At 24.9% G+C, this 13,476-nt stretch overlaps 1 protein-coding gene across 7 annotated transcripts; it reads right to left on the bottom strand.

Annotated features, from left to right (window-relative positions):
* Positions 1-2,445: 2,445 nt before the first annotated feature.
* Positions 2,446-11,742, bottom strand: unk (RING finger protein unk). 7 transcript variants are annotated; one of them, XM_012487544.3, is made up of 12 exons: positions 10,362-11,742; positions 9,841-10,050; positions 5,555-5,977; positions 5,260-5,483; positions 4,785-4,927; positions 4,530-4,706; positions 4,249-4,441; positions 3,904-4,175; positions 3,609-3,818; positions 3,352-3,507; positions 3,066-3,227; positions 2,446-2,842 (listed from the first exon to the last, which is right to left on the bottom strand). In XM_012487544.3, exons 1-12 carry the CDS (start codon positions 10,418-10,420, stop codon positions 2,660-2,662), a joined length of 2,412 nt encoding a protein of 803 aa, XP_012342998.1. In that variant the 5' UTR covers positions 10,421-11,742; the 3' UTR covers positions 2,446-2,659. The 7 variants fall into 7 exon arrangements, with proteins under 7 accessions (XP_012342998.1, XP_012342999.1, XP_031772836.1 ...); XM_012487545.3 differs by having other exon boundaries at positions 2,446-2,818; XM_031916976.2 differs by having other exon boundaries at positions 4,785-4,915.
* Positions 11,743-13,476: the final 1,734 nt, after the last annotated feature.

Raw genomic sequence — 13,476 nt, 5'->3', positions numbered from 1 at the left:
ACAATTGAAAAATGCATTATTAAGTGCTAAATTGATTAAATTCTAAATAGTAGTTTTATATCATGGTATATATGATCTTAGAAGAAATTGAAATATTTATTTATTACATTTAATGGAATATAATATATAATTGATATTTGAAAGAATATTATTTTCATTTTTTACACATTGATTTTGTTTTATTAAATTTATTTTATTCCATTTTCATTATTTTTTTAAAATAATTGTTTTTTAATAGATCATTTATACCATGATACACAAAATTGTATTTTTCTTTCTTTTTTTAGTAACATCTATTATACTTTAATATTAATAATCTGTAATAAAAACGGACCTAATAAAAACTTTATTTCTTTTTTTGGCCTCACTTTTTGATACTAAACTATGAAGATAATCTAAGAAAAAAGAAACAACAATCAGTTTTATTGAGTTATTAAATAATTAAATAATTAAGTAAAGTTTATTATAATACGCTTTCTTTTCACTTTTAAACTTTAATTAAAGATGTGTATGTATTTTTTTTTTTTACATTGCATTTTTATTTGGAAATATATATGTTATTTATTCATGACTTATACGAAAGAACTTTACTGGTCCATAAAAAATATACATATTCTTTGAGAAAGTATTAATTTGTGCAGGGTATTATACATTTAAAATAATTTTAATTATATCGTAAATATTAAATAATAGAGTCTTTAAAATTGATTATTGTAACATTTTATGTCTATGAGGAAAAAATTTGATAATGTTGTCCTATCTATTCTAGTCATTTATTATACTTTAGGCAATATTTTACCTTTTTTCTTTTTTTATATCGTGAACAATATAGTCATTTTAGAGTAATAATTACCAGCTACATATTTAAAATGAAAATATTTTATAGAGCCGGTATACAAAACGCTGCATCCATGCGTTTTATTGAAAAAAGCTAATTGACGTGCTTATTTAGTTGCACTCATCATATCGAGCTGTAACACGTATGTCACATTTATCGCTGGTATCGTAAATATAAGTTACTCTCTCCTCTTTTGATTAAATTGAAAAATCCTAAATATTCATAATATTCTTATACCTAAAAATGTAAAAACTTACAACACAAAAATTGAGTTTAATTAATTTAGTAATGTACTGTAAAATTACATTTTGCTATCACACACTATTTAATTTCAATAGTAAGTATATACTGTATCCATATACACATACATATTTATTTATATATTAAGCATACTTAAAGTTTAAAATATAACATACTACCATATGCAGAAAAAAGTATTGTGAAACATATACAAGATCATATACTAATTATTATATTATCATCTATCAAGAATAAATGAAAAAAGAAGAAAAAAAAAGCATTTATATAAAAATTTTAACTATCGACTATATCATGTTTTTCGATGTATCCAAAGTATAAAAACATTTTATGAATTATAATTTGAGTATGTTTTATAAGAATTATAAAAGATGCAAAAAAAAAAAAAAAAAAAAAAAAAAAAAAAAAAAATATATATATATATATATATACACATACCACACACGCAGGCATACACATACATATATACATTACATACATACATCATCCATATATCATCCATACATCCATACATACATACATATATATATGTATATATGCATGTAAGAAAAACAAAAGAGAATAACGATAAGAACACTGTAAGATCGAAATAATACATCTTTTAATTTATTTTTTTAATAATTAAAAATTATTAAATGTATTATTTTGTCTTACATTTCTTTCAGAAATTTGAATTGATATTTCGTATAAATATGAGCAATCTTTTATTTTGTATAAAAATTTAGAAATCATATATATTCCTTATATAATATATGTATTATCAATACTATTTTTCAACCAAAGATATAAAATTTGTTAATACTTTTATTGTTACCATCAGTACGAATCAATTAAAAAATCCTATTTAAATATATATTTTTAAATATAATAGAAATATATCATCATTTGTGACATACGTTTAACAGCTCAACAATTGAGGAAAATAATCCCACAATTATTATGTGGAACATTAATCTTTTGTTGCGTTTAATTATGTATGTATTATAATTTTTAAACAAATATATACTTTAAAGGTCCCAAAACTTTGTCCATCATATTTATGATTATATTGTTTTTTTTTCTTCTTCAATTTTATATTTGTGTAACTGTATATATGTTATTAAATGCTAACTATTCAGCTAGCACCCTGCTAATAGATGTATTTCGTATTAATAAATAATTCTCATTTCAAGATCATTAATACATGTTCTTAATATAAAGGATGTGATATTTGAATCTTTATAAACAGTTATATAGTAGCATGACTGTTGACACAAAAATGTATGACAATAGAGACTATGCACACGAAGTCTTATCACATCCATATTTACTTTGGCGATAATCAAATTATATATTTGAATAAATTTGTATTTTCTCTTGTTTCTTTTTTCTATTGCGATTATACAAATCTTGTAATTATTTATTACAATTTTTGTAATTATTTATTTTATATATTATTATATATCGCATTTAAAGTACCAAAAATTCTAGTACTACTCACATTACAATTCTGAGAATATTTGTCCTGGTTACTGAGAAAGAGTAGAGATTATAACAACGGGCGTTCTAACAAAATATTCGGACCTAACTTGTAGAAACAACCGGAGTCTGGCAGTACGGGCACTCTCGTTGATTTGGAGCGCACGTCGAGCAGACCACGTAGTGATTACACGGTGAGAGGGTAACAGTGCGATTTTGTTCTTCGCAAACCATGCACTTTGTTGCCGTTTCTCTGTACAGCACCTGGAACGGCAACGACTGAGCTACCTATAGTGTTTCCATTAATCAAACAGTCGCAAATATTAGATTTTACAAAATATCTTGATTGCCAATTGAAACATTTATTTAATAATAGAAGAAAATTCAATTTGATGAAGATGAGATTGCTGTAGAATCTAATTCTTTCACATCCTCTTCCGATAAACTAATAATTATTCGAGAATCGCTTGATATACCAGCTGTTCAAACCGGCATGACAACTTTGTTTTACCTTTTCTACTTCTTCAAGATCCGAACGGAGCTGTGATTGAATTGATTTTAATGCGGCTATCGATAATGATCTGAGCTCACTTGTTCTTCTCAATGTATGAAGGTATGGTCCACCACTAGATGCTTCATTTTCTACCCTTAATGCTTTTACTTGCAACAAGGCCTGTGAAAGTATTATTTATAATTTCAAATAAGTTTGACAAAAAAATATTTCGCAGAAAAAAAGTTATAATAATTAATTATATTAATAAGATAATTAATAATAAAATAAACAAATAAAAATTTACCTCATCTCTTTGCTGTTCAGCAATACTTGCTTTTCTTTTAGCTTCCTCACTTTCCAATTGCCAAGCAGCACAAGCAGCTCTTGCTTGATTAATACGCTCATCCCACGTTGCTAATTGGGCACGACTTGATGTCAATTCTTCTCTAAGCCTTTGTACCTAAAATCAGTTAATATAAATCAATTAATTTTTTATTTATAAATATTCTTTTTATTTATAAATAATAATAACAATGAAGTAAAAACTAGGAGAATTCTAACCTCAGATAAAGATCCTGTGTTACTTGGACTAATGGAAAATGCATTAACCAATGGAGATGCTGGGAGAGGTTGAGTACGAGATGGAGACATTCCTTGATTTGTAAAATCAAATAAGCTACTATTAAATCCGCTAAGTTTAGAAGCTGAACTGCTAAGTTGTGAAATATGATTGCTAAATGGATCTGATACTTGATTCATAAATGGTATTGTCTGAAATCAACCGAATAAAATAAAATATTAAATGATACAAAACATTTTTCTATAATTTGAAAAAAAAAAAAGTATTTTTGTTTACCGATTCTATTGAATCCTGATGAGAAAATCTGGATCCAGTAAGAAAACCAGTTGAATGTAAATGTTGAAGTGGACTGGATGTGGATGGCGAAAAATTTGTAAGAACGGAACGTTCATTCATTCCAGGAATATTAACTGGTGCAGAGCTTCCTAATAATCCGGAACTTGCTAGGCCTGCCGATATTGAATTGCTAATTGGTGAATTAGTATCCCTATGAATTGATTCTACTAAATTTAGAGGATCATCTAAGTGTAACTCATCTAATGCACTTCCTAAAAAGAAAAAATATAAAATCATAATTAATAAGTTATGTTTTTTCCTTCTTTTCTTAAATCTTCATCTTACCTACTACAGATTCCACAGTATCATTTGGATAAAATGAACTTGAAAGTGGTGAGACAGTAGTTGCTAACGAATGACTACCTAAAGTTCCATTCAAACTATAAGCAATATATAGGCTTTGTTTCTGTTGAGCTTTCTCTGCTTTTGTTAATAAAGGATCACTATCTATAGCAACCATTTGTTTTCGTATTTCACCCTATTTAATATTCTTAAAATTACTTATTGAACTTTTATTGAATATATAAATATATAAATATATTCTATAATCAAATAGTCAAACTTACAACTTGCAATAGAGAATTGGGATTATAAAGTATACTCGTTAACTTTTGTTGATTGGAAGTGTTTACAGTATTATTGGAATTTGAATTATGAAGTTGAGCACCAGGAGCTTTACTATGTGAACTATTGCTACCAACACTGCTAGTACTTGCTGATTCTGATACTTCGCCACTTCCATTCTATAATTACATTTATCAATGTTAATTAAATCTTTTTTAAAAAGAAATTTATTATTTTCAGATAAATAATAGACTTACACTACTATCGCTAAGTGGTTTATCTTTTTCATGAGTACGCTTATCAGGTGGAAGCGCATTACTTAGGATATCTGCCAAATTAGTGCCACAATCTATAGGTACTGCCATGTCCCTCGCCAGGCTCATTTCTTCTGTTGGCAACACTGCTCCATCAGCATACCATACCAACGTCCCAATTTATCAATTTTGAGAAGCGATTTTAAATACTAATTTTAATCATTTACCAAATACAAATACAAAGAAAAAAAAAAAAGAAAAAGAAAGAATTCTTAAAAGCAAATAAAATATTGAATGTTTTTAACATAGAAGTAATAGAAGCATTCTATTTGTTAATAAATTTCGCATTGATCGATTTTATTTCAATCAATTGCATGTTAAGAAATTAAACATTGCAAATAAAGCTTCAAAAAGAAATTATAAAAAAAAATTCTACTAAACTTACTAAGATAATAGTAACGATAAGTGTTTTACGTACGATTTATGAGGGTACACTCACGGTCAACATGTGCAAAAGCACAGAAGACTCCGCGTGGACAATATCCAGCTTGCTGGACGTCATTACATTTTGTAGATTTGTATATTTCAGGATGGAATTGTTGCTCCGTTCGTGTATGACAATAGGTACAAGCATCTCCTTGTTCACAATTGCCTGGTTCACCCCATTCTTCTCCATGTTTCACATTAGGACATGGTGTTGATCTAAAATATAAGTTTTAAATTAAAAATTAAATTACTTTCTAATTTTTTTAAAATTAAAGATCATTATTTACCTGTATTTATACTTGCGTGGACTACGTCTTTTATCTTTACTATTGTGATATTGTGGACAAGCATAACCCTGTCTGCAAAGTCTAGGTGGACGTTTGCAAGGTTCTGTTTTATAATTGCTTAGTACATAATTTGTATCTTGCCATTTGGGATCTTCATTCATCAAATTCCGTTCTTTATCAAGTATATTTGGTCCATTAGATGATGAATTAGGATCGGAATCGGGATTTTCCAATGCCTGTATTTCTTTAATATCATAAACAGGGGGACGAAGATCATGATTGCCATGTGCAAAGGCACAATGAGGACCATTCTTGACACAGAATCCACGTGTGTCTGTATCATGAACACACATGCAAGTTTTATAATAACGTAGATGGTAACGCCTTTCTGTATCACCAGCAGTGCGATGAAGGAATGGACACCTATTTAACAATAAAATTTATTTATTATAAATTATTTTAATTAAATTCTTATAAAATATATAGATAAATATTTATTTTAATTATTAATTGTTATTATATATAAATATTTATTATAATTAACAATATAAAAAAAGTTCTTAAAAAATGAAAATTATTTTAATTTAAATTAAAGCTCATAAAACATGCTGAATGAATATTCTAAATAAAATAAAATTATAAAATATAAAATAAAAATTCAAAAGATTGACTTATATATTACATATTAATACTAAGTACGAAATATTAAAAGATAGTTCGATATATAAAATAATAAGAAATTTAATATAAATTTTATTTGTAAAATATTTTAATTATATATATATAAATTAAATTAAATAATTTTCATATTACAAAAAACTTTTCCTAAAAATTTTTCTAATAAGGAATATAATTTAATATGATATTTAAAATTTTAACATAAGTTATTGGTTTTTTAATATCTAACATAAATTAAAATAAAATGTATCATAAATAATTAAATATTCATAATGATTATCAGAAAAAACAATTAAACTGATAGTTTTATTTTCTACGCTATAATTGCGTCATAATAGTTTCGGTACTTTTTACGGTGCAGCAACAAGGATTACCACATATAATTCTTTGTTGCCACCATGCCACGTAAGAAAAAATCAATATCAGTAGGATAGGCTTTTCTTTGTTTGGGAACTTGAGGCATTGAATATTTTGGAGGGAAAACTGATTGTTGATATTATTGATACATTTATGAATTGTTATGAAATGCAAATATTAATATTACAAATAAAATAATTCTTCATCGATATTTTTATAAATTTCAAAAAATTTAAATATGCTATCTATTTATTATTACAGATTAACATATATTTATAATGTTCCTTAACATTAATATTGAAAATCATTGAATTAGGAATAAAAAGTTAATTTATTATCTTTAATTTTAATTTAATTATGATATAGTTGAATTTTTATTTTTGATATTTTATATGATAAAGTGTAACAACAATCATAAAATTATTATTTGATGAAACTAAAAAGTTAAGTATCTATCTATCGCAAAGTTATTTAATAAAACTAAAAAATTAATTAAATGAATGTAATAACGAATATTTAGAATAATATTTATAATAAATAATATGATAAGTATTCGTACGCGGATTGATTATCAATTTAAAAATTGCTTACAATCATATTCTCAAGAGGAAAAATTCATAATAATTAGTTCATTAAAAGTTCATAATAATTGTAAATTGTATTGAATAAAAAAAATATATGTTTTATTTCAAAATAAATTTAATTATCCTTTATTATCCTTTTTTAAGTATTTTATTTTATTTATTTTATATTTTTCATTAAATACAGCCGAATAAATTAGAATTTATTTCAATGTTAATTGTATGTAAAATATATGTAATTATTAATATAAAAAAAAACAATATATTAATAGTAAACTTTTTCATTCATCTAATTTTGCTAGTGATACCATAGAAAGTTAAATGTATATATAAATGATTCAGAAATATGCTCAATGCTCTCTAGAAATTTTTATACTGAAATATATAATAAATCTTTACGCTGTATAAATCTTAATGATTTTATAAGAGCTAGATTTTTATTTGTTTTTATTAAAAAAATAATAAACTTGAATTTTTAATTACTTTAATCAATAATTCTTAATTTTGTTTATTCATTTTAAAATTTTATAGTTATATGCATTCATATACATATATTATATACTTTTGCATTTCTTATATTTTGTTATTTTTATATATGTGAACTCTATAATAATAATAAAATAGTAAAAAAAATTTATATTAATTATATTAAATAAAAAAATTAAAATTACGTTAATTTTATAACTATATAAAAAATTTAAATAAAAAAGTATTTTTTTCTTCTTCAAGAAACAATTTTGAAAATAATAAAGATTAATTTTTATTAATTAAAAAATTTGATCATTTCTGTATCATATTCTATCTAGGGATATTTATAATCAATTAAATTCGAGTCAATAATCTTAATATGACATAAATATTCATTCCATTTTCATTTTTTAAATATATTAAATTATATCAAATAAATTCTCACCATATTACATTAATTTAATAAAAATAATAATTAAAAATATAAAAATATAAAGTAATAAAGAAAATAAAATAATTTTGAATAAAACATAATTACGAAAGAAATTACAGCTATATGTTCGAAAGCATAAAGAAATTTTTGCTTAGCTTGGTGTGGTTATCTACAATGGATGACAACAGGTTAGCAGCCGACGGTAGCTATATTCTATCAGTAATGGCGGTTACAAGCTGCCGCAAGCATATATTCACAATAAGAATATATTTCGCAATATTTTAATTCATATGTTTGGATTAGACAATTAATTATTTGAAAACACATTATATCAATCAATTTAAGAAATAAGAAATAATAATCAATAATTGAATAAAAAAAAACTAGTCACAATCAATAAAATCCATATAATATTTGACTTTTTTAATACCTACTGAATTTAGGTCAAAGAAGATTCATGTATTCTATGAAATATAATCGAATTGATAAAATTTAAAAATAATTAATTAAAACTTTAAATACTAAAAATAAATATGTACTGAATACAATGAATAAATAAAAATAAAAATATTAATATTAAAATCAAAAATATAAATACACATATAAATATTATGAAAAAAAAATATATATATATATAAATACGAATATGTATAAGAAATATATTATTATACAATTTTGTTTTTGTATCAATTTTATATTACTTTTTAGGTAAACAAAATAATATTACAAAAAATTATCAAGATCATTCAAAATCGAAAATGATATTAAATAATTAAAATGTTTGAAATATTTACTCTATAATATTATGAATAAATAAATATTATTTTTTTTAAATAATTTTCACTTAAAAAGACATTCAATAAAAATATTTGTTTTAATATGTGTATATGTACATATATGAAATATTAATTTTTTATTCAATATTTCTATATTATATGCAAATAAAATTTAATTATCATAATGTTATCATAATATTATCAATAATATTTCATTTAAAGAAACAGAAAGAAAAAAAAAGAAAGATCAATAAAAAATATAATAAAAAAAAAGTAAATTGTTTTAAAAGATATATGTAAATAGTATAAATAAATGAAATTATGATTACATGCTTAAAGCTTTTCTATCGTACACAAATCTGACATGGAAATGCAGTAATGTTCGATCACGTTTATTTGTATATATATATATATATATATATATATACACGCACGCGTGTCCTCGAAAGTTACGTCGAAATTGGCCTCCTCTTCGTTACATAGGTTATTCTCGAAGAGATGTTACGTCGTTACACATTACCACGCAGATGCGTGTTATATTACAGCACACGCGTGTCAACGACACAAAGAAACTCGATAGACCCTGTGTCGTTTATCTTTCGAAGACACATCGATATTGGATTTGAAATATTTCATTCATGCTGAAAAATTCATTTACAGCTTCCAAACTCGAGGAAAAAATATCTTTATGTTTTATAAGCAGAACAATTTCTTTAATTTTTTTAGATGCGTAATATTTGCAATAAATAAAAAATAATAGATATATTTTCGTTAAAATTCGTGAGTGTTCAAAAACAAGAAAGTGTAATAAAATTTTTTAAGAGAAAATGTTAAATGTTAAATATACAATGAAATTTTAATGCCGTCGGCTGACTGCGACACGGCAAATCATGCATTTGACATAAGAAATAATTTGTAATATTTTTTTCTAAGAAACGAGAGATCTGTAGACAAAAAAAATCATATATAGACTCACTCAATTGATAAACTTACTCATCTCCATCTGGACATATGCCGGTGGTCTCGTCGTACTTGGTGCAATAATTATCGGCGCTATAGTTGAAGGTGCGGTCCCTCTTTCTCACCGGTCTACGCCTCCGCTGGTTCATAAAGTGCCAGTTGAAGCACGTGAAGGGTCGGTGCTGTGTGCATTTGCGCTGTATAAAGAGGGGACATTGTTCGACGCGAAATTCCTTCAAGTATCTGGAATGCGAATCCACAGAGCTACACATTATTTCGTGGCGTTTTTTGACGCGCGCGTCGATGCCGCGCTGCTGCTCGCGCGGCCCTCCCTCTTTTTCCGTTCTCTCTTTCTTTTCTTTTTCTTTTATTATTTATTTATTTATGCATGGATAGAGGCATGTATCATTATATGTTTTATATTGTTATTATTATTTTTATATAATTTTCTTTTTAGCACTCCACTTTTTGAATCACGCACTTTTTTGGCTCTGACTTTTATTCTCACTTTTCTCTCACGTAGCACGCGACCGGCCCGGCGGGCGCTTACTTACGTGTAATGATTCGCCTTTTCCGCCTGAGCTGTCAACAAAGGTTTAGAGTCGGACTTCATCTTGGACAACACAACCGAGCAACGCGCGCGCACACACACAACGGACGTACGGGCGAACGGCGACACACTCTCGTCTTTCTTGTCGTCCTCGTCGTCGTAGCCGTCGTCGTTGTAGCCGTCGCGTAGTCTGTCTTTTGCCCCTTTTCCCCCGCTAAACCTCTACCATCTATCGGACACGGAATGCGGGACATAGGGCGCGCACAGCGCAATACACGTTATATGCGTCTCGACTATCCAATCCTTATGCTTTCTGACAGTCACGTGATTATTTCTCTTTCAAGGTCATTAATGTTTTGGTTCGCTCGCATGTAAACATGCATTTGTATGCTGGAGTATTATTATAAAAAATTGATCAATAATCTTTCTTAGTGATTCTTTTTTCTATCGATTAATTATTTATTATAATTCTTTGGTTTATCTATGTGAAAAAGAGAAAGACATCAAAAATTCAACGATCGATTCCTGACACTCGACTTCGATCGAGTTCCGATTCTATGCTATGTTCTCACTGGAACTACTTCCGCATCGTGTAACGGTATCTTTTGTAAATACCGATTACTTCTTGATTTTTTATCTTCTTATTAATAAAAATATTAATTATAAATAATATTCTATCAGTTGTTTCATGTTATTCTTAAATTATGCAGCAAAAATGTTGTTTCAGCTTGTTATTGTTTCACTAGATAAAATATTTTTTATACACATTGTATAAATTATTTAATATAATTCAAGGAATTATTTCTTTCTCTTATAAGCAGTTTCTATTGTTATTTAAATATACTTCAGATTAATATTTAATTTCTTTAAAAATATATGCAGTTCAATAAAAATTTTATATAATACAGCGTAATTTATCAATAAATAATTATTATGATTCATTATTAATAATGAATGTGAAATATAAAAGCAAAAATGATACGCGTGAAAATATCCGGTCTATTTATTTTATTTATTAAAATTTATCTTATTCATTGCTGATAATTGCTACTGATTCAATGCAACGATACGATCTTGTTCATTCCTTCACTTTCACTTCTACACCATATTAATTTTATACTATATTACTTCTTTGGTCACACTGATTTTACACGTTTCACAATTCGATTTTTCTTAATGCAACCTTAATGTATATCACAGGCGTTTATTCATTGCTAAAGTTTTTATCATAAAGGTTACACGTATGAATCATTATTTCTTATCACTTCTTTACAACGATTTTGATACATATTTAGATATATGAGTTGAGTATGGTCAGCTTCATCAGTTTTTCTTCGACGACGATCGTCTAAACTTGTCTGACCACGTTTTGTGATTTATAAACTGCGATATGCAACGTTTAACATCACCTTGTCGCGCACGAGCGAATTTGCTTACTTTCCCCCTCTTATGTAGATAAAACATACTAAAAACTTGTATTTTTCTAGAAGTTCATACTTTCGCAAGATAAAGATTTTAAAGAATCAATTTTATTTATTAAATAATTATTCATGCTTTTCATCTCATTTAAATAGAATTTATAAATTTATAATTTCTGCTTAAACAATACAAATATGAAGAAATAGCATTTTATAAAGCATGCACAATTATGGAGATACTATAAAACAAAGTATTGTTTTCCAACCAATCAGAACGAAGATACGTGACAAATTTTATTTACAATATGTGTGTGATTTATAATGATTTGTTTTTATATTTAAATATTCTCATATTTTTTTTAATAAAATAGATTTTATAAAATAGAAAAAGATTATATTGATAAAGATTACAATAAAAAATTGTTGAAAACTTCAAACTTTTAAATGACAATGAAACATAAAATTGATGTTATATTTTAATATATAATAATAAGTATACAATAAAAAGAATTATTAAATTTATAAATTTATAAATTATTAAATTATTGTTAAATTGTTCATTTCATCTTTTTTTTAATAAATAGCTGTATATTTTAATACAACATAATACTATATTAATAAAGTATTTATAATTTAATAATTTTGATTTTTTTTTAAATACATTTTTTTTATAAAATCTCTTACACTAAATAGGATAAAAGCATTAAAATATAACCATCTTTTTATCACATTTATGTTTAATGTATACAAAAACGTAAAGAAATACGATGATATTAAGAAGAAATATACGTACAATGCTTTAAAGTGCAGAAGAAGGGAATTTTATATTATGATAATAAATATAAATAATTAATAATAAAAAAAATTATCATAAGTAAAATTTTTTAATAAATCGCTAAAAATATCGTTAATATATTACATTATACAATTATTATATGCAAACATAGTTTTATATAACTTTACATTTTAATAGAAATTAAAAATTAAAATATATACCAAATAGAAAATAGTGTAACAATTATAAATAGTAAATGTTTTTTAGAGTTATAATCTACATGCAATTTAATAAGTAAATTCTATATAAATTTATAAGTAATTATGATTTCATTATTGGTTTTGATATATGTATATTGCAAATGTATATTTAAATTTCATAACTTATTTGACTTTGTACAATTATGTTTTTGTCCGCTATGTATTTAAATAAAGTCTTATAATATACTAACTTACCTAGACACAAACTAAATATGAATCATTTGTTAGACTGATAAAAATATAATGTTTTTACAATATATGAAAATAATACATATTTGGTTTGTACGTACGCATGTTTGATTAATGGTATATATTCATGATTCATGATAACATTTGTTTATAATTTTTACGTCTATTATAATTACGTATTACCGATTTTTCATTCGTTTATGCATTTTTCGTTTTTTATAAGAAATCATATTTGAATATTATATTTTAATTTTTTTTTCATAAATTAATTATATATCATAATTTAAAATATTTCTTTGAAATTTTCAAAATTTATAATATATTTAGTTTTTTGCTATTTTAAAAAAATATTAGCAGAAAAATTATTTATTTTCTTTTAAATTTTATTTTAAAGAATTAGCAAATCAATATGTTTATATTTTAATAATATAAAGTGAAAAAATTTTTTTTAGAATAATAAATAAATGTAATAATTAT

The sequence above is a fragment of the Apis florea genome, unplaced genomic scaffold, assembly GCF_048593485.1.
Source record: "Apis florea isolate Af1SG1 unplaced genomic scaffold, ASM4859348v1 contig_3081_pilon, whole genome shotgun sequence".
Taxonomy (NCBI): domain Eukaryota; kingdom Metazoa; phylum Arthropoda; class Insecta; order Hymenoptera; family Apidae; genus Apis; species Apis florea.
Note: the sequence above shows the minus strand (reverse complement) of the source record. Positions and strands in the feature narration are given on the sequence as shown.

Coding starts and splice junctions, on each gene's coding strand:
- unk (XM_012487544.3), bottom strand. CDS start 10,420: ATGAAGTCCGACTCTAAACCTTTGTTGACAGCTCAGGCGGAAAAGGCG. Junction 4,442..4,529: donor CCAATTCTCTATTGCAAGTT/GTAAGTTTGACT, acceptor AATATTAAATAG/GGTGAAATACGAAAACAAAT. Junction 4,176..4,248: donor TACTGTGGAATCTGTAGTAG/GTAAGATGAAGA, acceptor TTTTCTTTTTAG/GAAGTGCATTAGATGAGTTA.